General features: G+C 39.0%; 1 protein-coding gene across 3 annotated transcripts in view; it reads right to left on the reverse strand.

The window, feature by feature from the left end:
• SNX24 (sorting nexin 24) overlaps positions 1 to 26,245 on the reverse strand; it is a 104,992-nt gene that overhangs the window by 21,123 nt on the left and 57,624 nt on the right. For all 3 annotated transcript variants that reach the window (XM_068168956.1, XM_068168959.1, XM_068168958.1), the window contains one exon: positions 24,601 to 24,705. In XM_068168956.1, the coding sequence (XP_068025057.1) occupies positions 24,601 to 24,705 (105 nt within the window). The remainder of the gene's footprint in view (positions 1 to 24,600; positions 24,706 to 26,245) is intronic.

Genomic DNA, 26,245 nt, shown 5'->3' on the forward strand with positions numbered 1-26,245 from the left:
GCATGCCACAAGAATGATAATTCCATGCAAAATTGTATCAAAAAAATCTAGAAATCATCTGAGGATTATTTCCTCATCTACATCGTTTCCACAAGGTGCTGTAACAAAAATGCTATTCAACTCCACAATAACTTACTTTGTCTCCCTGATATTTTCTTGTCAGAGGTTTTGGGTCAGAGTAAACTCTTGAGAAATGACTCGACATTCCCTTTGAAACTAATTAGACTAAGCAGCAGGTACCCACTCCAAAGTCCAAACAAGAGAATGGAGAAAGCACAGGGAATTCACTGCACCTGGGGTTAATGAATGCATTGTGTCATTTTTGTTGAAGTAAGGAAGGGGTAACTTTGCTGACCAAATATATTTAGATTTATATGGTGAGGAGCTGTTTTTTTGTTGTTGGAGTTTTAAAATTTTTTTTTGTTGACGTTGGTTTTTGTTTGTTTTGTTTTTCTTCAGTTTTGAGTGCTAGTAGACCTTTCAGCACAAAATGCTGAATAAAGACTCTAGGCTATTTTCCCGTGTTGCAAGAATAATTGCAAGGAACTTAGTAAGTGTAATCCTGAAAATTACACTAAATTTTAGTCAGCTTAATAAGAAAATATATGTTGCATCTGCAAGACAGCTGCTTACCTTTAGCAGCAAAAGCAAGGTAAAAATATTTGTTTTTTGTTGTTGCTGTTGTTTTTTGAAGCACAAAGTAAGAACCAAGAAACTCAAAAGATGAGAGGGACATGGGGGGTGCCCAGGAAAAAGAGAATTAGTACAAACAGATACCAAAGGAATAGAACAATAGTATCAATGCACTTGTTTTACTCTGTGAAAGCAACAGGCTTTCTTGCAGAAACACTGTAACAGAACTTTGTTTAAAAACATGCACTTCTCAAGGTGCCATTACATTAATTTCTCTTTGTAATAATGGTAACGTTTATAACATTTTCCTAGCTCCACAGAACAGCAAGACCCAATGAGCTTGGAAGAATGCATTAAATACTGTGCTGACAGCATTAGCCATTATACAAAATAATCTATTTTCTCCTTGAGAAATCTACTCTGGATTGAATCCAAGAAGTTAAAGCCAAAGACTCAAATAATCTCTTCTTGCCTACTTATGCTACAGAAGCAGTGTAACAAACAGTTGAGATGTACTGACTCTGACCATATGGGCATTAGAAAAGCTTAGACAGCATTTAATGAATTACACAGGCAAGTAGGAATCAATGTCACAGATAAAGTAGGACACTTTTTTAACAAACATTAATGTGCATGTTTAAATTAAGTCCTTGGTAAATAACTAGCTACTAACTATGCTGTAAGAATATTTTTGCCAAGGGTCATATTTCATGGACTGTTTTTATCAGAAAGGAAGACAATATAGATGACATAGAGGACAGCAGGGCAGTCATAATGGGATAAATTATTTTACTTTCCCAAACATCATCATGGCAGAAGGATGCTCAAGACTGCTCAAAAATCAGCTGTAAGTACTTCAGCAGTAAGAGTCACAGCAAAACAGGCAGGTGGACAAAGACTAAAGTCAGGGAGACAAAGTACGGTGTGGAACCAAATAGCATCCTAGTTACAGTACCTTGTGGAAACAATGCAGATGAGGAAAACATCCTGAGATGATTTCTAGATTTTTGCAGGACATTTGCATGAAATTATAATTTTTGTGGAGTGTTTGCATCATCAAAATGGTTTACTGGTCTGGTCTTGTCAAGAGGCTGGGTTTCTTAAGTCTCATATTACCACACCTGTGGATCTTGGCAGATAGGTTATTTCTATGTTAAAATAGATTGATCAAGCACTGTACCTCACTTCTCAGTACCACCCATGATACATACTACTCTTCCAGAACTAACACATTAAATAATCTGAAATGGTTTTCTCTTACAATAACCATTCCTATGCCTTATTTACTGAAATATTCTTCTGTCACATACCTATATTGCACTAAAATCTGTCAAACAGTTATAGATCTTGTTCGTGCCAAAATTCTGTATTAAATACCCTGAAAAGTTAACTGTCAGGGAAAGTTCTTTGTCCCTCTTCCTCCCACCCCCATTACAGCAGAGATCCAACATCAAATTATTAAATTATTTACTCATCAGTGAAATGAACTTTTTGCAGAGTCAAACCCAGAATATTACAGTATGATTTTGTCTTGCTAAGGAGTCGACAGCTTTATAAAAATATGGAAAAAAAACTTGCATAAATAATAGAAAAACCTCAGCAACTCTGAGTCTGCAATGCTAAATTCCAGATGCTCTTTACAGTATTATGTACTTGCTTGCTCTCCAATTTGATCTACAGTGGGAACTAACGTTAGCAGAAGTGCTAGAACTACACAAAATAACTTGTTTTCTCTGCAAGAACATGAACCTGCTTTTTGTTTGCACAGAGATGCTAACATAAGTTGCAAGGTCTTCCCTGTTTTGCAAAAAATACAAGCCCATAACAATCTCCTAACCCCCCTGTCCTTCGTTTTTCACTCTCACCACTCTGGCAAAAAAACTCACCTCTCTTTCAGAGAAATGAGCATGCCTTGTTACATGCTGCTCGGTAACTATAGGAGCAAATCAATAGCAGCTGAATGCCATCTGCTTCGGGCAGCAGAACAGCACCAAAAGTGTGAGCAATGCATCTTCCCTTATTGAAAGGTTATTTTATGCAAGTAAACAATTCATCGTCTTCTTGCACGCTTGATGCTCATTTACCACTTTTGATCAATAAAATATGCAAAACAACAAAAAAATTGAATCCTAAGAGTAGTTCTGATGTCAGTGTGATAGTTAATCAATATCAGGTCTCTGTTCAGTAAGGCAGGCAGTAGGGTAACTCCTTTATTGTATGAACCCAGGAAAAGTATGGAAATGTGTCTCGTTGCCTCTAAAATGCAGCAAGAAAGTGAGAAGCAGAACTTTTAGTCTGCAATGTGAAAAAAAAATAAAGGAGAATGAATCAGTGAGTCCTATTTTAATTGCCTTTTTTCCTCTCACCAAGCAAAGGGTACTTAACATAAGTTCACTTCAGCATTTGTTGCAAAGAATCTGTTGTTACGAGGTAGATGGAGCTATACTATCATTTACAGAGATATTTGGTTAAATTGTAGTCATTGCAAGATATACTTTGGGCAGCAGCCTACTCTGTCTCATTCTAAAGCTGCTCTACCTTATTAAGTCTTGGTTTTCAATGTATTTATGTTTCAGGCGAACTCAGTTTTTCTGTTAAAAACAAACTGCTATGGGAATTTATTTTGCAGTGTGTTTATTTTAGTCAGACCACAAACTGCCTTATTACATTAAGCCTCCTAACAATTGATTCAAGTAGTGTACTTTTCTCCCAACAAAGAAAACAACATCATTTTTACAGACGTTGTAGAATAAAACCTGAAATTTAAATGGTTTTGTAAATAACACAAAATACTTAGCAGTTGCTACACACAAAGGTTCTCTTCTCTTGTGAGCCATAGATCCTAATATATATCAAAAAGTAATTAACCACTCTCTCGTTTGAACAGCAACTTGCAGATTATATCACAAAGAAGAACCCACAAATTTAGTTGCACCTGGTATGTTCTGATCTGCATGTAATACTTTATCTTCTTCACTGCTTTCATGCTTGTACCTAGAAACACAGTTACTAAGGTATGAGGCTTTTATAGACTTCTGGTTATCTGAACTGAAGAAAAGCTTCTGTAAAAGAGGACATTATGAGATGCTTCTGTTTAAAAAAAATAGCAATTACAAGACTTAAAAAAAAAAGGACTAAAAAATTACTGGTTTTCTGTACAGACACTTCACACTGTACTGGTCATGGATTACCAGAAAATATCTCTTAAAGTGAAACCAAGCAATACTGAATAAAAAGTAATTTAAGGACCAGCTTAGAACCCAACACTAACTTGCAGTCAAGCACCAGCACTTAGATGCAGGAAACCCAGCAAATCTCTTGCTAATTGTTTAATTCTCATAGTTCTTACAAAACCAGGACAACTGGAAGCACGTATCTTTAAATCAGCCTGTATAGAATTTTTAACATATGGACCAGTAATCAACAAAACACACATTTACACATATGATAAAAGTCCCTCTGACCATCCAATTTGGGGTTTAGGTTATTTAAATCTGTGAGTTAGAGGCAGATTTGTAAGACAGCGTTAGAAGTTTTTATTTTATAATCTTATAAAACCCCAAATATTTGTAGCTGTAACAGGCAGCTGCCTCTTCTATGTTACAAAGCTCCTTCTGCATGCCTTCTTAAAAAATGCTTATGAGTTTATATGAACTCCAATACTTGGTTTGATCACATTTACAGAAGCTTGAACAATTTTGATCAAATTAATAATACAGAACATAACAGTGAAAGTGCAGTAGCTTTGAGTCAATGACCCAACTAGCAGCAAGGGTATAATTTAAAGTCAGAAATTTCCAGTGCATGCACCGTTAGCCACAGTGAACCTGTTACTGCTCTAAAGGGAATTGTTTGCCTCTTATTAGATTTTCTACAGCACAGCCATAAGTGATAAATGTACTGCTGTACTCACTGTCAAGTTAATCAATGCTGCCAAAGTTTTGTTGACCTAACAGTAATCCATAAAGTGAGCGGCATTTTCTCTATCCCTATGACATCTCGGTCCTCAGTGGGGATACAAATCTTACAACAGCATCTTAAAAAAAATGAAAAAACAAAGCAAAGCAAAGCAGGGTGGGGAAAAGATATCTTCAAAATCCTGTCTTTAAATTAGCGGACTGTGAGAATTCCTTGCCTCTCTGACAAATTGCTTAAAAATGAAAGCCACAGCATGGATTTAGTTTGACAGTTAAAATATTAGCTAATGGGTAATTTCACAGAGGATAAAGCCTTGTCCACTAAAAAGAAGGTGAAAAACAGCTTCAGGAGTCATCCAAAGAAACAGTTACAAACATGATTTACTTTGACTATACATTACTGTATTGGTTCAAACAGACCACGGTGCAGCAATTCTGAAGACAGTAATGTGAAAACAATAATAAAAAATCACCACTGTAACACCTGTCTATTGCTGTATCTGGGTGTGATTCACAGTCCATTAAGAGGAACCACCACTGAAAAGAAGAAAAAGTCAGGAAACAACTGAACAAGCTGTTCCATAAACAAACTGCTGGCATGATCTCACAAGCAATTATAGACATATGAAATATGAATTGCCATTGATTTTTCTTCTAGAGGTCACTCTGCTCCATGTTTTACGCACTCTAGGCATTTATTTGGGTGGCAAACTGACAAGTTTTTACAGAATTAACAGAGCAATGTAATCCTTGCTCAATCACAGGTACTTCATTATGGGTCTCTTCCTTGACACTTGTCCCTCCCAAAACTCACTATCAAGGGAGTCCATGATAAAGGTGAGGAACAGTGCAATTATTTCTGAAAAGAGCCCATCCCAACTTGGTCATCAAATGCTTATTTACTTCTGTGTTGATGGCAGACATGCGGCACCTCTTGGAAGTCGGCATTTTTCACAGCATAGCAATCCTGCAGATTATGTTCTGAAAAACTCTCCAAATTCTTGTTACTGAATGAGGAACAAATTCTTCAGGAAGGAGAAACAAGATTGCAAGTTAGTTCCCTAACAGAACACAGCTACCTGGATATGTGTTGAAAATCATAATAATATTAAAATACTGCAAGAATTCCAAGCTGCTCTCTATAAAGATCACAGTTTGGGGTTTTGTTTTCTTCACACTTAGCTACTGTTTGATGTTCCTTACTCAGCAACCAGAAAGCTACTTCTTTTGGCCCGTAAAGTCCACAAATGAGGTTGAAACTGAGAATCATAAGTAAATTAATCAATCATATATTCTGGAGTTTTTGGACAGCATTCTTCTTTAGCTCTATTATTAATTTTTGGCACAAATACTCTGGCTTTCTTATGCAGGAAGAATTTGCAAAGGCAGTTGCTCCCTTCATTCGCAGTGATTCTTCTGTTGCCAAGAGCTGTGGTTTACCCTGTAAGTGAGCCTTAGCATTTGAAGCTCAGGTTAAACTGCTGGCTTAAGTTACCTTTCTTGCTGCTTCAATGAAAAGACAGTAGTATAATACCGGAGTATGGAGAGCTTGATCAGACTCTAGACTCCATGATATGCAAATAAAAGAGATTATGCCATCAGTTCAAGTAAATCTGGAGAAGGGGTCCTCTGAAGTCAGAGTGGGTATGGATATTAGTATAAAGGTTCATAAACCACTTATAGTGGAACTAAAGTCTAGAAAAACCCTTGTATTCTCTGTTGACTGGACAGAGAGGTGACCTTCAACACATCATCAGGAGACAACACTACGACTAAGATGTAGACTGAATAAAGTAGTCAAATGGACAAAATTTTAAGACGAAAAAACCCCAAATGAGAAAAAGTGGGAAGATGCAGAGTGATTTAGGATGTTGAGAGAATTTGCTATAGATATAACAATGGCAACATACTGGTTGCAACTTGTTGATATTCTACAGGGAAAATATTTTAAATGTTTTCACCCATACATTAACAAGCCCAGCTTCTCCGCCTGACCTGTAGCTCAGCATCAATCAACAGTCCAGTGGTGCAGTCCCTTTGAATTTCTAAGTGAATGACACTATTTTGTACAATTGGGCAAAAATAATTGCCCAAGCTAGAGAATTTTTTTTTTTTAAATGTATTTTTGGTCACATTCAATTCCTTTTGAGATGCTAAGCCTGGCTATTCCTTTTGAGATGCTACGCCTGGCTATTGCTGTACGTTTACATTAATAATACTGTTTCTAATTATCTGCATTGTACCACAGTTGTCAACACCCTCCTGCATCATTAGAGCACTAATTCTTCACAACATCCACTAATTTTTGGGTTTGATACTAAAAAAAAATCCCAATATCTGATGGCAACTTGCTCTTGCAGTACATGTCCTCATCATTCTGCCATTTAAAGTTGGATAACTAATTAAGGCTACATGATTAAACTTGCATGAATTTGATTATTTATTTAAAAAAATCCACCAATAAAGCAAGTAGAGCACTGTTACATGGCATATAAATACAATGCCATTAAAAAAGCAAAGTGCTTCCCAACTCTGAAGTTACACAAATAATGCTTTTCAAAACTATTAGGATGTATCACTTCATGGCCTTGACTGAGCTCAAATGCAGAGAAAAACATCTGATGGCATAACGTAGAGACAGCAGCATTTATGCCGGTGGCTGTAAGACTGCTGTGAATCCTGTTCATGGTCTTTTTCTCCTCTGTAATCTCTTTTTACCAAGGGCTTTTGAAATGTTGCATAAGGAACCTTCCCCCACTGTAGCCGGTGTGAGAGCTGGCATGCTGAAAAGTGCACTTGGAGATCTGGGTGCTTTCACATCTGGAGAAACTAGGAGAAGTTTCACTTGTCTAATGCCCTCATGATTTCTTGGGCACATTCTGTACATTTTCCAGAAGCCAGCATTGCAGGGAAGCTAATCAGAAAGCCACAGTTACTTGGAATACAACTGTTATCTCATAGTGATTTGCCAGTAAAGATAAAAAGAAAAAGTATGGTAAATGACCTGTGCTCAAAGTACTACATCTGTTGCAGCATATTTGTTATCATCAGTTCTTGAGCTGATATGACACCATGCTATCACAGTTATGAATGCTGTATTTCCCTACCAATGATGATATTCTAGAAATAAAAAATAAGACACTCAAAAAATGGAGGATGAACTCCCCCAGTCAGATACACATAACTGGAATGACATTTTCTCAGAACATTTTATTGGGAAAGTTAACACTGACCTTTTCATTTTCCTAGAATAGACATACCCAGTAGGTTGCAACAGCATAAGAAATAAGATTTTTATCCTACCATTTTAAAACTGTAATTCTACAAAAGCAGACTCCAGCCACATTGCTGGTGTAAAGGCCAGGGATGCACCACATAAACTGTTCAGAGAGAGCAGTTTAAAAAGCTGTGACAGTTGGTATATTTGTGCAATCAGTTTACATAAATTATGTCAATATCCACAGCAATGATACAGCTGAACTAGTCAGGGTAGTTCTGTAAACACTGTCTTAGAAATTTGTTTGCATGGTGTGTTACAAATTATGTGTTCCCCCTCCTGCCTCCTTGATGGCGCACATTACTCCAAAGCCTTATATATACAACAACTGAACCAACATGCAATACTTTCTTTGAATATACTAATACTGAAAGCCTATAAATGTATTTCAATATTTAAGGTGACAGAAGATTTCTCCTCATGCTGATGTATTCATTATCAACAGGCAAAATGCTGACACTTAAAGGGAACAGCCAGGTGGTTTTCCTGTGGTTTGTCATTAATAGAAATATCCAGAGGATCCACATGCATAATGATACATACACTGTATGGGTCAATACCATTTGGCATGCACAGACAGATAAAAGAAAGAAACACCCTTCATAAACGTCTACATATGTATCATTAGGGAGACCTACCTGTATTAAAAATGAATCAGAATACAATGTGTCTTCAGTGTCTGCCAAACACAGGGTTTACTGTTTATTAATGTTAAGCAAACCACACATAGAGGCTACCCTACTAAACAGTAACAAACACAAACGTTGTAGTATAAACAGGACTTTCTTGAGTTTTAGAAGCAACTGGAGTAAATCCTGTGACTGGCTGTGAATTGTAGGATGTGTGATTTCCCCACGTCTGTTATTTCCTGCAGCACATTGAAGGAGAAACCTACATAAGAAAGGTGTCAAATACGATTTGACGTTCATGTAACAGGTCTTGAAAACAAACAGCTTTTAGTGCTTTCGTTACAAGGAGAAACAAACAAGACTAATTTCTGTGCCACAGATAAAATTTTCCTTTGTGCTTAGTGGTTACTCTCAACTCTATTTCATTGCACCAGTGCTTCTTACTGCTTTATGTGAAATTTGCATTCATTGATAACGTTGGCTTACTCTGGCTGTTATACTAAGCTTTGAACTAACTGCTCTCAATTAATCTGTTCCACTCTTTGATAGCTTATTTATCAGATTGGGAAAGATAGATTTAATGGTGCTTGCTGGAAACAAGTTCTTTAATTGGAAATACCAGAGCATTTAGCTCGCTTTGTGCTCTAGCAATTAAGGACAATTTGGAAAAGCGTTTTTCCCCCTACTATTGTCTCCTTGATTAGATATCCAAAGAAGCAGACAAAACAAATGACAATACCACCTAGCAATATTGGTTCAAATAAAAGTCCAGCAGCCAAATTACTTACTATGAGAAATGTGAACCATTCCCATCAATTCCAATGCTGTGTTACATTAATTTTGTTGTATCTTTGCCTCCAAAGTAGGTAAATAGCAAAATTTCTTTCAGAATGCATAGCTCTATGCCTGCCTTTATACAATTATCCCTTTCCACAAATAAGCCAAATCAACAGAAGAAATTATTTTTCTTGATTAAGCTCCCACATTTCTCTTGGGATGAAACAAAACAAACAATTAATCTTTCCTTATTTGTTCTCAGAAGAACCTGCATCCCTTAAATGTACGATAACCAGGGTACCTGTGGCAGGCAGTCGGCAGCAATTAGGCTTGTACTGAAAATGAATGGACTAGAGTCAGAAAGCCTAATCTGCTGAGAGTTTCTACAGGAGGCCAAGGTTAGACCAGGAAAATTCCCCTGCTGTGGAAATACTGTTAAAAATTACCACTTGACTTCAGCATAATTAACAAGGTTTGGGAATTTATATAAACTGAGTAATTGAAAAGAATTAGCAAGAGATATATACATTAATCTTTACCAGTTACAATGTGCCTAATGAAATTAAAGGTTCTACTTCTACTTCATTCTTTGTTTCTGCAAACTTTTTTCACATGCAGAAGAAAAGGTATATTAGACAAAGACATTAGTTATGAGAAATTAAAAAGAAGAAACTGTATCACAAATAAATTTTTTTTCTATCAATAATTCTTGAAGTTCTTCCCATATATAATTCATAGTATTTACATAAGAAACTGTATGGAAGCTTCTTATTTTAATGTCCACATTTTTAAAGTCAACAGAAAAAAAACTGTATCAGAATTATAAATTTAGGCATCATTCAGTAATGCATACTTGCTTGTAAATATGCATGCACTTAAATTCGAAATTGTCTCAGTTAAGATACTCTACAATCAACAGTTTCAGTAAACCAAGATTTTTAACTTAACTAAGTCTGTACATTTGGATTACAGAAACAGAAAGCAGGTAAAATGAAAAATAAAGGGAAGCAATGTTGACGTGTGTGGAGATAGACGTTAGCAGAAGATAACAAGCGTTCATTATTCTCCTAGGCTACCCATGAGCACAGGACCTTCTCCCCTTAGTTCACTCTGAAATCCCTCAACATACCCTTCAGAACAGAGGCTCACAAGATTGCATAAAAGCCAAGAAAAGGGAACACACACAAGTTAATTATATCTAATGCAGTAAAGTCCAATATACTGAAGGACAAATGGAGAAGGCTTACTAAGCACCTTCACACAATCTGTCTGAGGAAAACTAGTCATCTTCTTTGTTCACCTCTCTTAGCTACTGATGGAGCTCTTATTTCTTGCTTAAGCAGCCCTTCTTACAAAGATTTTTTTTCTGTTCCTGTGTCCTCTCTGTGCAACATGTCCAAAACAGAAGCTCCAAAATCACTGCTTATTTAATCAACTATCTTTCTGTTAAAATCCTGTGATGAGTTCCACTTTTTTCCACTGGGTTTCGTTGGTTTGGTGTTATTTTTTTCTGTTGTTTTTCTTCCCCCCCCCCCCCCCTCCTGCAGAATGATCAGTGCTAAATGACACAATGTGAGATGGCACACTTCAAAGTGAAGAATTGTCAGGTTAAGCTTAGCAATCAAATTTTAATTCAGCTTCTTTGAATGTAAGGATTTATTTAATATTGCTTACATATGTAGTAATATTTTTACCCGCCTTCCCTCAATCAGTTCTTGACACGAAGCACAGAATGGATGGTATTCAGTTATTCAGTGAATACTCAATATTTCATTTTCTTCCTCTCATCTCCAAACATGGCCTGTGTCTTATGTACAAATTAAAATCCTGCTACAAAGACAGAACTACTCACTTCTTCATGAACTTTTTTTTCCCCAGTCCTCATGTGCAGCTAATAAATGCATAAGAAATATTAACAGTTAGTTTTCAGTCACACAAAGAGTGTTGGCAAAAGAACACTATTGGATTGGATTGAATAAAGGCAATGATTTAAAACAACAAGGAGTAGGAAATGAAAATGTTTTTTAAATGCTGTAAATTGACTAAAAACACAGGAGAAACTGAGTCATTCTACCATACAGAAGTGGTGATAATAAAGACTATTTGCAGGAATTACAGCTCTCCCCTTCCTTCCTTTACTATAATGGACTAAATTTTTTTCTGCCCTTAAAGAAGCTCAAGCAAATCTATTAAATATTTACTAAGGGAAAAGTAAATGAAATTACTCCAAGTCAAAGGAGGAATTGTCTTCAGAATAAGGAAAATGATCATTTTTCCTTTCGTCATGGCTAAATGAAGTAAGATCTCACACTCTGTATTGCTCTAGAAGGAATGATGGCCAGTAGAACAGTTGGTTGTCAGCAGACTATAGTGACTGTAGCAGTGTGCCAGTGCTTGAGTTTTAATGTCCCTAGTTCTTTAACAGGCTGTGAACATAAATTTTTTTCTTCTTCCTCTTAAAATACCTTACAGTTATTCTCAGCATATCCTGGTCGTGACAGAGGCCATTTCTCCCTCTATAGAAAGTCACAATTAGTAGTTTGGTGTTCGTCTTCACTTGGGTGAAAGAATGTGATATATTAGCATTGTTATATAGAGTATAACAAAAAGAGAATGAGCACTTAGACATGGTTTCTAAATCTGTCATGACTTCTAACATAATTTCTGCTTTTAACTGAGTAAAATTTATTTTGATCAGCTCTAAGATGTAAGAGTGAAATGAGAGTGAGGTTCATGCATCACAATCCTATACAGCAAACCCAAAAAGATTTCTGAAGATGAAGGAAAAATTATGAATCACAAAACACAATACAGCACTACTTGAAAAACAGAGAATGTAACTCTTAAAATATAAATCAGGTAATTTTGCTAAGCATACTTGAAAAATGCTTGGAATATTTCTGTGGGAAACACTTCTGCAAACTGACACTCTTAACAAATGGCTCTCCTTTAAATTATCTATAGAATTATTTTGCTCTCCTGTTTTCTCTTGCCTTCTGCCTCCTCTTAATAAATACACCATCCTGCATGTGTCAAGCACACTTCTTTAAAATCCACAGCCATCTGAAACCAGCTATGTATCTGTATCGCCAAAGAAACGTATGCACAAGAGAATCTTTAAAAAGCTGGTTGCAGCAATGATGGATTTAAGTTATTAACCGATCAAAAAAAGATGGATGGTGGTCTGCTTTTCTTAATCTACATCATCATCTAGATCTATTTAAAGATATGTGGTGCACTAACAAACTTAGTTAAGGCTTCGATAAAATCAGTAGAATAATCTGCCCTGCTACATTGAGACTGTATCGATCAATAAAATCACTTGTACCAGGAAAGTACTGTTAAGTACTGACAATCCCAGCCATTAATATTATTTAACACTCTGCTCACAATCTTTAATGAGGACAAAGAACATTTTGTCTTTTTATACTTATCATACCATTGCTTTTAAAGCTCCTTACAGGTACAGTTCAACCTTGATTACTGCAGACTAAATGGAGTTAGAGAAGGAAGACACTGAATAATTTTGGATAATGGAGAGAATTTTCAATGTGATTAATAGATGTGGATGATTCAGTAGACTTTCCAGCAAAACAGCAGTTAAATCTTATTTCACTGAACCCAACTTTTACTTGCAACTTTCTAATGCCAGACTAATTTTTTTCCAATGTATTCACCTGCATGTAAAACAAAACTGGTTTCCAGAAACAGCAGTCTGGAAGATAAGCATCTGTTCTGGACTTGATGGGAATTTTTTTTTATTATTTTGCAAATAAGCCAATTTAGTCTTAAATTACTTAGAAATAGATCCCAACAGTCAATGTGTACACAGGACAAAGGGAAGGATTGTCCCTGCAGAAATCTTTGTTGTGGATAACGAACGACACAAGGAAGCCAAAGTGGTATCTGTCCAGCTCCTGGTCAGATATGGGGAACAGTTAAACAGAAGTCTAGTGGGAAAAACCCCACAGGTCAGATATGCACAGAATAAAGCAGAGAAGAACAAAAATAGGCCCTCATTTTGCACAAAAGTTTTATAGCTTAACTTTTTTTCCCAATGAGTTCAGCTTTTAAATATACTTCCAATAACTTTCCATGTGTAAAGCATGTGGTCTTAAAAAGCATTAGCTTTTACAAGCAGCTTCACACAGTAGCATCTGACCTGCACATCTCTTCGTCAGATCAGTATGACACAACCATGTCTTCTCAACCATATGATTCAATCTCTTTTCTTTTAAGACTAGTGCTTATGGTACATACAGGGCTCAGTTCATGAAAACATATTAATGTTTAATCAAATCTAATAACAAGGTGAAACACAAGTCCTTACTTTAAGGACTACATAAGAAAGGCCATGATGGTTCAGACCAAAGGTCCTTTTAGCAATGTATCCTATCTCCAAAATTATTATGAAGGGATAGCAAGGAGGAGTATAAATAAGTAAGACTAATGTATGAGATGATTTCCTTCCACACTGTAGCAGCCTTGAAACCTTCCAGTTTGAGAACCTTCTCTGCCTGACAGAAAGTGCTCTTCTGTGAACTTCTCCAGTCTTCCCTTGAACCAGTTTAAAATTCTGCATCCACAATACCCTTTGGCAAAGACACACAGGTATACAGGAATAACTACATGCTTGATATAGAATGAGTTTCTGGGAATATAAAGGAAGAACAATTGTAGTGAACATTAACATTGACAGAGTGGATAAATGTGACAAATGTGAACTGCACAGAAATGAAATTTGAATAGTGGAACCACCATTGAATACTTCTAAGATCATTTTGCCATTACACTTCCAGAATTAAATAGTAAGCAATTCGATTTAGATTTACTAAGCAAGAGCAAAGTCTCATAAAATTGCACATATCACATACACAGATTTCAGTTATTTCTAAACAGCTTCAACAACACTGGCTCAAAAATGTCCACCCATACAGGTATTACATTTCCCCCCCTTCTTTAATGGATAATGGAACATCAAGAACTGTTCCATTTAGAAAACACTTACAGATTGCTTCTGATCCTAGAGAACTATGTCAGCTTCAACCAACGTACAAGACAAGATCTTCCTGTCTTTATATGAAATACTAGCTTTTTTTCTACCTAGCAACACTCAGGCTGACTTTTATATACTACCATGGGACATTTTTTTCCTCCACTTACAGAGAGAAGAGAAAACAGTGAAAAATCCTGTGCATCATCAAAGGTCTGTTTTCCCTTCTTTCTGATCCTACTCTATCTACAACAGCTCTGGAGCAGTATTTCAGCTACAGTTACAGGTGAGCAGTATTGGGCTACTGAAAGGCAAAGCTTTACCCAGTGCACAGTGTAGAGTACTTGCAGACTGACAACAGTAGTCTGGATGGTTTTCCTTAGAGCAGATATCTCTCTAGTCTTCTTGAGGATGGATAAGGTTATAAATGACTGATTTTGCATTCCTCTTGTTAGGATAGCAAGAGTCCAACAGAAACTGAATCAGTCAAGCAGTGAAGAGCTAATGAAATGTACCACTAGGTGATGGAAAACTCTTTTTGTTCACAATTAGATTAAAAACTTACAAGAAATCAAATTATCTCACTCTCTAGAATGACATAAAAAAGCAGCAATGACTACTGGCAATCAAAGAAAGCAGAAGATTCTTATCATAATTTGCAATATGAAGCATTGTATTAACTCTGAAATGCTCTGCTACAATTTCCAAATGAACAAAAAGTTCCTTTCGTTTTTTGAAAGTTTTCAGTTGAATCTAAAACTTTTATTAAACAACAGCTAGATCAATGTAGAAGAAGATAGTCCAGAAGCTTTAGAATACAATTTGGATAGATGACTAAAATTAGCAGGAGGGTTTTTTGTTGTTGTTGTTTGTTTGTTTTTCTGGGCTATGGAAGGTTATTTAATCCTTCCACCCAGATTTATCGATTTGTTTGTACCTGCCGTGCAGGCAGGAAAAAATAAATTTATGTATTTATTTATTTATTTATTTATTTATTTATTTATTTCATAAGGAATTTAGTATAAATACTTATTCAAGCAATGAAAGAAAATCATCATGGCCCATGAACAAACAACATCTTGGGCCAAATTTTCTGTAAGGTAGTTTTCCTTTTGTAGTCACTAACAGCTCATTTGTCTTTACTTTTTGATAGTTGCTGTGGAACTATTCCCCTCAGCTCCCCTCCCTGCCCCCCCCCCCCCTCCTTCCCCCCTGAAAAAAAGAAACAACAAACAAAACAGAATAGAAGAAAGATAAAAACATGCAATATTGCAGTGGGTGGTTTTCTCCTTTTTATTTCTGATGAAATTACTCACAAAGCAACTACATATTGTTATTCATTCATCGAGTTTTTCTAACTCCACCCTGGAAACTAAGATAGCTAAGTAGTACAGGATTTGATTCTACTTTCTTAAAAGCAGTATCATAACAGATATGGTTTTATTTATCTTTTCCAGGAACAACTGGTAGTTAAAACATTTTTAAATAGAACTGCATTTTGAGGAATACTGAAATATAGGTCAAAGTGCTTCTCAAATCTCCAGATTGTTTTCTTAAATGGAAAACAAATCTCTAGCCCACTTTCATAAACTCCATAATTCATTTTGAGGATTTGGATTCTTGAAATTGCTGGAATGTTGAAGTTCATCAAGTCTTCAAGTCTCACAGCCAAGCAGCACTTTAACCAATCTTATCTCCAGGAATCAGGACTGTTCTCTTTGTAAAAAGTTCAAGAGTAAATGAAAGGCAAGTATGTTTTCTTGACCTCAGCTGAGAGAGAAATATTAGCTCTACGTATTAACTCTGGTTAGAGATGTATGTAGATACAGACTCTATATACATACAGAGCAGTTCAGAAGGTTTACAGCTTTCTGTTTTACATTAAGTGTCTTGCCAGTCACAAGAAGAATTTCTTCAGGTCATCCAGACCACAAGAAACAAGTTAGTATCCTGAAGCTCATAAAAATAGAGGTCTCCTCTAAAATCACTCTTCTCTACAACCAAATAATTTCAGTGAGGACTAGCAGCAGCTACAGAGTCCTTATGCTGAGATGTGGGTGCCACTTCACAGCGAATTTTGTTAATGATGCCTGTTATCTTGTTGAACTGATGATATCAGCAAATGATAAGACTTCTTCTGCCCAAGGGGGTTAGAAAATATCTATTCCATTGAACTTTAAAAGGCAGACCTGTCAAAGGGCAAGTCCCTGGGGCAGAAAGACTGGATGGCAATAACATCCAGTGTCAGCTTGCTGGGACAAGGAGATGACCTAACTCCAAATCAGTAGAGAGCAGGTGGCAAGATCAAATTCTTCTCTATCCATTGCCAATTCACTGGAAATAAGCTCCATAAAAACTGCTCCTCCAGAAATACATAATATCAAATCTATTTGCAACAAATACTGATGCAATTGACAATGAAGCTGCTTTGATAACAAATGCTTTCATAACAAAGAGGTAAGGCCTCTCAGTGTAGGAATCTAAATAGTGTCCTCAGTGTCCACAATAAAACCCTGTTGTGGTTTAAGGGTTAACAGGTGGGAAGGTGAACCCTAGGACTCCGGTGGGGTGATCAGATCATGTTATTCCCTCCCCTTTCCTGCCTATCCTCTATTTAAGGGGACAAGAAGGTCCATTGGGCTTTCTTTCCTTTTGCCTTCTGGTCTGGTGGGGAGGTGTTTGCTGGCTGTTGTAACCCTCGGTGTGGTTGGGCCTGCATCCACGTGTGGTGGGGAAATCCATTGCTGTCCAAGATTGGGTTTTGTATATCTCTGTATGTATACATATATATCCCTTCCCCCAACTTCTTTGTACATCCCTTTTCCTTTAATTCCTTTTATTATCTGTTAAAATTACTTTCTTAACTTCCAATTCCATACAAGCCCTTTTGTTTACCCTTTACTTCCTCTGCCTATCTTTCCCCTGAGGGGGAAGAGAGAGGGGGAGAGGGGGCAATCCAAATTATGTCCTGTGGGGTTTTTGCCCTTTCACCTTAGATGGTGACAAACCTCAACTACCTGTTCAGTTGATCCATCCACAAGATGACCTTCCAAACTCATACACAAAAATATCTGTACAGGAGGGAGCATTTAAATTGATCTGTATGTCCTTTAAATACATTTACAGAGCAGAATATGTTTCTGTATTGCTTTGTGATAAAGAGTCAGCCCAAGAGTATACAGTGGATTAAAAAAACCCAAGCAACCTCTACTCAGAAGCTACAGTGCTGATTAGCAGTCTGCCCTGTCACCTTCAACATTTACCTTCACCTTCTGACTCTCTGAAGAAAACTTATTTCTCCAGGCTCACAGCCATTCTATCAGGAGTCACAAGCTCTCAATGTAGGTCCAGTAGGCAGCCATTCTCAAACTGCAGGCTTCCTGCACAATCAGCTACCTCAAATGTGCATCTTCTACTTTTTCTCAAGAACAAACTCTTCAGGGAATGTGCCAAGAGAAGACCTTTTGTAACCATAAACAACTCATAGCCAAGTTCAAATCTTGCTGCAATCTAATACTATTACCAGAGAGATTTTTGTCAGCAATAGTGTAATCCAATGATTTATTTTAAACATTTTAAATTAAAACCACTTGAATTCTCACTTCTGCTGTATTACAAGCTCCAAGCTCAGATATACAAATAAGTAACTATTAAGTCACAATTCATATCACACATTAATTGGTTTATGGCAACTCTGACTTGATAGCCACTACAAGGTAATTAAAGCTGGTTTAGTTTCTTCCACTGTCAGTAACAGATATTTCCTTACTTAGTTAAGACTAAACCAGCTTAGCTTAAGCCCTGTGTGCTGTAGGTTAAGGTTATTCACACAGACAGTTACCACAGGCTAGCAGAGGTGCAATATTTTGTCACACTAATTTGCTTGAATGTTTGGGGCCACGCTCTAAGATTCACTTATCTTTGCATCTGTTTCTTCTTTAATAAATTAAACATAACCCTTCTTTTCTCAGTCAGTTAATTATTCACAGTATCCACAAGGGCTTACTTGTGCTTACTAGTCAATTGTTACACAGTTGTAAACGTGGAAGTTGTAAATTTCCCTCAAACTTGCAAAATATGAAAGTCACTTGAAAATCATACAGATATATCATTCTTTCACAATTCCATGAAAATCAGTCTATTGTAACAAGGAAAAAAGATTTAGAAAACAAAAGAAAAATAAGCCATCTGATGAATAATAGCTGAAAGTGGATACTAATAAGGCTGCTAGCTGTAGAGAGTGCTGGAGCCTGGCACTTGGAATGGAGAGTGAAGGAGATAACACCTGTGTCAGGTGTGACCAGGTGAATTTTCTCCTCAATCTAGTGGCTGAGCTTAAGGATGAAGTGGGTGAGCTAAAGGATGAAGTTACAAGGCTCAGGACTCTCAGGGAATGCGAAAGGGAGTTAGATATCTGGGAGGAGGTTTGCAGACCTCCCCTTTTGAAGGAGGTGTCCCCAGAAACAGGGGGGGATGGGTACAGGTCCCTGTTAGGAGAAGCATGGGGAATCCATCCCAGCCCTCTTCCCATCCCCCATTGTCCTTGCATAAAAAGTAAGAGGCCATGCAGGCTGAGGGCAATGTAGATGAGAAGGCTGAAGAGGAACCATCTGAGGGGATGCCTAAAGCAAATCAGTCCCCACCATCCATCAGGACTAGTGCCATAAAGAAAAAGAGGAGGGCAATTGTTGTTGGAGACTCTCTCCTGAGGGGAACAGAGGGTCCTATACGTCATCCTGACCCATTCCACAGGGAAGTCTGCTGCTTACCTGGAGTCTAGGTATGGGACATCACCAGGAGACTACCAAAGCTAATCCAGCCCTCTGACTATTACCCATTGCTGGTAATCCAAACTGGCAGTGATCAGATTGGCAAGGAGGGCACCAGGACAATCAAAAAGGAATTCAAGGCCCTAGGACAATTGATTGATGGGGCAGGAGCTCAAGTGGTGTTCTGCTCAGTTCCCTCAGTAGCAGGGGTGTACACTGAAAGGAACAGGAGAACCCATGCCATCAACAATTATCTCAAGGGATGATGCCAGCAGCAGAATTTTGGGTTATTTGATCAAGGGGCAACTTTTTCTGCACTTGACCTGCTGGACCTAGATGGGGTGAATTTATCTAGAAAGGGCAAGAGGGCTCTAGCACTGGAGTTGGAAGGGGTCATTGGGAGGGCTTTAAACTAGGTCTGAAGGGGGTAGGTGAGGAAACCAGTCTCTCCAGAGAGAAGAGAGAGGGACACAAACTAGGGCTAACTGAGAAATCAGCAGCCCATCTGAAGTGCATGTACACCAACAAACACAGTATGGGTAACAAATAAGAGGAACTGGAAGTCTCGGTCCACCAGGAAAACTATGATATAATTGCCATTACAGAAACATTGTGGGATGATTCACATGATTGGAGTACTGCACTGGGGGTTTACAGGCTCTTTAGGAGAGACAGGAGAGAGAGAAGAGGAGGAGGGGTGGCCCTGTATATTAGGGAATCTCTTGATACCACAGAACTTGAGGTTGAGGATGAAAGGATCAAGTGCCTGTGGGTTAAAATCAGAGGGAGGGCTAACAAAACTGACATCCTGATTGGAGTCTGTTACAGACCACCCAACCAGGATGAGGAGGCAGATGAAATATTCTATAAGCAACTAGAGGCTGTCTCAAGATCATCAGATCTTTTCCTTGTGGGTGACTTTAACCTGCCAGACATCTCCTGGGAACTTAACTCAGCAGAGAGGAGGCAGTCCAGAAGGTTCTTAGAATGTATGGAAGAAAGCTTCTTGATGCAGCTGTTAAGTGAGCCTACCAGGGGACAGGCTCTGCTTGACCTGCTGTTCTCAAATAGAGAAGGGCTGGTGGGAGATGTGACGGTGGGAGGCTGTCTAGGGTGCAGCGACCATGAGATAGTGGAGTATTCAGTATGCAGGGAAATAGGGAAGAACAGTAACAGACCCCTCACTTTGGACTTAAAGAGGGCAGGCTTCAGCTTGTTTAAGCAACTTATTCAGAGAGTACCCTGGGCAGCAGCCCTTAAGAACAAAGGGGTCCAGGAGAGTTGGACCTACTTCAAACAGGAGCTCTTGAAGGCACAGGAACTGGCAGTTCCCAATGCCAGTGGGCTCATCCAAAAGATGAGCCGGTGGGGAAGGCAACCAGGCCTGGATGGGCAAGCAGATCTTGAAGGAATTAAGGGAAAAAAAGAGGCTGTATCACCTTTGGAAAGTGGAGGAGGCAACTTGTGATATGTTTAAGGATGTTGTTAAGTCATGTAGGAGAAAAATCAGAGATGCAAAAGCCCAGTTAGAATGCAAGCTGGCCACTTCTGTAAAGGACAGTAAAAGGCATTTTTATAAATATATTAATGCTAAAAAGAGAGGAAAGAAGAACCTCCACTCTTTATTGAACCTGGAGGGGAACATTGCAACTAAAGATGAGGAAAAGGCTGAGGTACTAAATATCAGCAGTAAGGCAGGAGGACTCCAGGGTAACTGGCCTCCTGAACTGGTAGATGGGGTCAGGGAGCAGTGTAGTGCCCCTGAAATCCATGAAGAATTAGTTCGGGACTTGCTGAGCCACCTGGATACTCACAAGTCCACGGGAGTGGATGGGATCCATACTAGGGAGCTGACAGAGCTGGCAGATGAGCTTGCCAAGCCGCTCTCCATCATTTTCCACCAGTCCTGGCTCACTGGAGAGGTCCCAGATGACTGGAAACTGGCCGATGTGGTCCCCATCCACAAGAAGGGTTGGATGGAGGGACCTGCATGCTACAGGCCAGTCAGCCTGACCTCAGTGCCAGGAAAAATTATGGAGCAGATCATCTTGGGGGCAATCACTGCGCACCTGAAGGATGGCCAAGTGATCAGGCCCAGCCAGCATGGATTTAGGAAGGGCAGATCCTGCCTGACCAACCTGATCTCCTTCTATGATCAGGTGACCTGCCTGGTGGATGAGGGGAAGGCTGTGGATGTAGTCTACCTGGACTTCAGCAAGGCCTTTGACACTGTTCTCCACAGCAAACTGCTGTCTAAGCTGTCAGCCTGTGGCTCAGACAGCAGCACTCTGTGCTGGGTTAGGAACTGGCTGGAGGGCCAAGCCCAGAGAGTGGTGGTGAATGGTGCCACATCCAGCTGGCGGCCAGTCACCAGTGGCATCCCCAAGGGATCAGTGCTGGGCCCCATCCTAACCAGTATCTTCATTGATGATCCGGGTGAGGGGATTGAGTCAGTCATCAGTAAATTTGCAGACAACAGCAAATTGGAAGCAGATGTTGATCTGTTAGAGGGCAGAAGGGCTCTGCAGAGGGACCTTGACCAGCTGGACAGATGGGCAGAATCCAGTGGGATGGCATTCAACAAGTTGAAGTGCCGGGTGCTGCACTTTGGTCACAACAACCCCATGCAGAGCTACAGGCTGGGGTGGGAGTGGCTGGAGAGCTGCCAAACAGAGAGGGACCTGGGGGAACCGATTGATAGTAGGCTGAACATGAGCCAGCAGCATGCCCAGGCAGCTAAGAAGGCCAATGGCATCTAGGCCTGCATCAGAAATAGTGTGGCCAGCAGGAGCAGGGAAGTCATTCTCCCCCTGTACTCAGCAGTGGTCAAGCCACACCTTGAGTACTGTGTCCAGTTCTGGGCACCTCAATTTAAGAAGGATATTGAGACATTTGAATGTGTCTAGAGAAGGGCAACAAGGCTGATGAGAGGCCTTGGGCACAAGCCCTATGGGGAGAGGCTGAGGGAGCTGGGCTTGTTTAGCCTGGAGAAGAGGAGGCTCAGGGGAGACTTTCTTGCTTTCTACAACTACCTTAAGTGTGTTTGTAGGTAGGTAGGAGTTGGTCCCTTCTCCCAGCACTAGAACATGAGGACACAGTCTCAAGCTGTGCCAGGGGAAGTTTAGGCTCCAGGTGAGGAGAAAGTTCTTCACAGAAGGTGTTATTTGCCATTGGAATGGGCTGCCCAGGGAGGTGGTGGAGTCACTGTCCCTGGAGGCATTCGAAAAGGGATTGGATGTGGCACTTGAAGCCATGGTTTAGTAGTCATGAGGTGTTGGGTGACAGGTTGGACTTGAGGACCTCTGAGGTCTTTTCCAACCTTATTGATTGTATGATTCTGTGACTCTGTAAGAGTGTACTACCTGCACACACAGACTGCTACAGATACCACCACTGAGCAGTGATGGTAGTAGGCAAACCACTCTTGCAGATTAACTCTTATTAGCATCACCTGTAAATAGGTTTGCAATACTTTATATATATCGTGTTAAGATTAAAACTATTTATGTATTTCAAAATTGTAACACATTCTTACACTGCCCCTTGAAAATGATTTTCATTATTAACAAACTTGTGATAACTGAGGTCCCATAATACAAACTTCTGATTGTCTAAAATCAGGTTCTCATTATTCTAAAAATTAAAATTTCACAGATGATTTGTTCTGCTTTTTCTTAGCAGAAACTGAAATAATTGACATTGACAAGAATACTAAGAACTTCTGTTACTAATTTAGCATGTTAGTATGGATAGGCATGTCGTATTTTAATCAGATGATGTCCACCAGTCCCTTTCAGCCTACATGTTCCTAAGACAGCCTGTGGTGATACGAAGAGGGGAAAATGTGCAACTGCACAAGAACAAGAGTTGACTATCTTTTCCAGTAGGGGGAGATGTTCTTTTAAAGTTTACCAGTAATTAAACAGAGCTACCCATTTTACCCCTCTATCTTTTTAACAAAATTAACCTCCTAAGAGAAATTGGCATATATGCCTTAGCATCAATATTTTCCAAAGAACAGCTGCATTTAAAAAAAAAAAATACTAAAAATAATTAAAAATTCACAGCAAATGGCTCCAAGAGAAAAAACACACAGACAGAGCAAGCCATGCAGATAGCCATTAAAACCAAGAAGGTCCCACTTGTTTTCAAAGCCAAGATCTCCAATAGCCATGTTTGTTCACCCACAAAACAAATGTAATTTTAGATGCTAAAGATGCTACAAATATGACAGAGCAAGAAGAAAAAGAATTATTATTATTATTTTTTTTAATTTAACAATATGAGTTACAGATTAAAAACATTAAAAACAGAATTACACTGTGTTGCCTGAAATGTGCCCAGTGTCTCAGAACAAAAATCTGAGCTGTGTTTTCCTATGATCTCCAAATTTTTAAAAAATTTAATGGCAGAAGTAATACTGTCTCACGTCAGACAATAATTGTACTTTTACAAACCTTCCTGAGAATCAGGGAGGTTCCTAAGCAGCACAGGTTACTATCTGTTTTTTCATGAATGCAGCTCACTGTCCATTCTGTTGCAGTACACCGTTCTTCCAGCTGTAGTGCTGCAACTGTGGATCACAGGATGATAGGGGCTGGAAGGGACCTCCAGAGATCATCTAGTCCAATCCCCCTCCCAGGAACATAGGATCTAGTGCAGGTTGCACAGGAATTAATCCAGATGGGTCTTGAAGATATAAATCAGAACTTTGAAGTTTTTACTATTTTTACTACTCTGATATGAGTAAAGATATAATATTCTCACTCTTGCCTTCTTCCCCAAACAATTTGCTTTTGACTCTGGTAATTTCTGTGATTCCCTTCAATAAAACAGCACTTGCATCAGTACAGATAAAGGTAGACTGAACTGGGAACATGTCTAGAGTAACACCTTTATCTTCTATCTTTGTCATTAGAGATATGGCTGTGGAACTACACCACAGGACACTTTTAAAGCAGTTGTGGGGAGAGTAGAAATTTTGTGTATTAAAAAAGGCCAGGATTTATCAGTTCATATTGATGTCTGTATGTCTGAATCATTCCTGAAGACTCCTTTTATGGTCTGTACCAGAATCAGGACCCAAATAGGTAATCAGGAACTTGAAAAGCAAACCTACTGAGATAAATATGAGATGACAGGTGCTTACTTCGACTAGATACAATACAGATACAGGCATGTGCAACAGAGGGATGAATTGGACAAGCTGATACTCCCCTAGTCTGTCTAAATAGAGGTGAATTTAAAAAAGCCTTTTCCTATGTCCTCTGCAACGTTTTTGATAGGTATGGTTGGAACAAATTTGGAAAGAATGCCATTAATTTTCCCTATGTTAGGCACAGAAAAATAGGTACTAAGGTTCACCAAAGTCAGTCAACAGCTTTTGCCAGAACAAGGGAAAAACATGCAAAACACTCTGGATGTTCAGCTGCTAATGTTGCTAAATGAACAGAAATCACCCCTGCTGGTAAGAATCCAGCTTATTTCCTGCCTCTAAAATTGCCTATCAGTAAAAACACTCTACTTCATACCTTCAAATACTTTGTAATCTACCACTCTGAAATGCATGCTGCTTCTACTTTCACAGTGCTGACAGCAGACTCACCTGCAAGTACAACTCCAAGCCTTGCCGTCGTTGCTCCAGGACCTTAGGAACCCAGTTTCTCACGTGCTTTGAAGGGATCTCTGGAGTTCTTATGAACTTTTTGAGCTGCAAATAGGAAGATATGCATACATATACAAAGTATAATAGCAATCCTTTAAAGTTAATATGTTCATTTGAGGCATGAGGCAGTGCAGGTAAAACAACTACGCATAAAGGAAAAGAGCACGGCAATGAAGTTATTCACCATCAGTTCACTGAAGTATATAACAGAAGTCATACATGCAGGTTGTAGTTTAAAAATCTCCTTCTCTAGTTGCCTGGGACAGTGAAGAAGATCCCTGCTATTTATTGTGACTAACAGCCTTAGAACAAAACTGCACCAACTACATGAGTTCCTTGTTAGTCACAATGGGATGATACCACACAATGTCACCACAATGTACACTGATATTACCTTGCTAATTGCTGTGACAAAACACTGCAACAATTTGTGACTCCAGATTAAGGTAACTATGAGTAAGTGGAAGAAGCATAGAGAGGAGAGCTAACCATTTCTCTGGAGAGCTGTCAATCAAGAAAGCAAAATATCCTTGCTCTCAAATCACACCAACAGATTGACAGTTGTGTTTAATATCTTCAACAGAGAGATATGCCACTGAGTGTATTACTAAGACAGCTTTATAACTTACTCCTCTAAAGATTCCCACAGGAAAGCTTATATACATATACATGGAAATGTATATCTGTATACATATTGATGGCTGGGATGAGTGGGCACTTTGTGGAGTTAAAAGCTGGTGGGCCAAGCCCAGAGAGTTGTAGTGAACAGAGTTAAATCCAGCTGGCAGACAGTCACTAATGGTGATCCCCAGGGCTCAGTTTTGAGGCCAGCTCTCTTCAGTATCTTTAGCAATGATCTGGATGAGAGGATTGAGGAAACCATCACTAAGTTAGCAGATGACACCAAGTTGGGTGGGACTGTCGATCTGCTTGAAGGTAGGAGGGCTTTACAGAGGAATTTTTCCAGGCTAGATCAATAGGTTTAATATGGCAAATTGGCAGGTCCAGTACTTGGGCCAGAATGATTCTATGCAATGCTACAGGCTTGGGGCAGAGTGGGTGGATAGCTGCCTGGCAAAAAAGGACCCAGGGGTGTTGGTAAATAGCTGCCTGGATATGAGACAGCAGTGAGCTCAGGTGGCCAAGAATGCCAACAGCATCCTGGCCGTCATCACGAATAGCATGGCCAGCAGGAATAGAGAAGTGATTGTTCCTCGGTATGCAGCAGTGGTGAGGCTGCACCTCGAATAGAGTTTTGGGCCCCTCACTACAAGAAGAACACTGAGGTGCTGCAGTGTGTCCAGAGAACGGCAATGAAGGTATTGAAGGGTCTGGAGAACAGTCTGCTGAGGAGTGTGTGAAGGAACTGGGATTGTTTAGCCTGGATAAGAGGAGGCCGATAGGAGATCTCATCGCTCCCTACAACTAACTGAAAGAATAGTGTGGTGAGGCAGGTGTTGGGCCTCTTCTCCCTAGATAATGACAGACTGAGATAAAATGGGCTCAAGATGCATGAGAGAAGGTTTAGATTGGATATTAAGAAAAATTTCTTTCCTGAAAGAGTGGTCAAGCATTGGAACAGGTT

Source organism: Melanerpes formicivorus, unplaced genomic scaffold (genome assembly GCF_026170545.1).
Source record: "Melanerpes formicivorus ecotype bairdi unplaced genomic scaffold, bMelFor1.0.p_v2 SCAF_161, whole genome shotgun sequence".
In the NCBI taxonomy this organism is placed as follows: domain Eukaryota; kingdom Metazoa; phylum Chordata; class Aves; order Piciformes; family Picidae; genus Melanerpes; species Melanerpes formicivorus.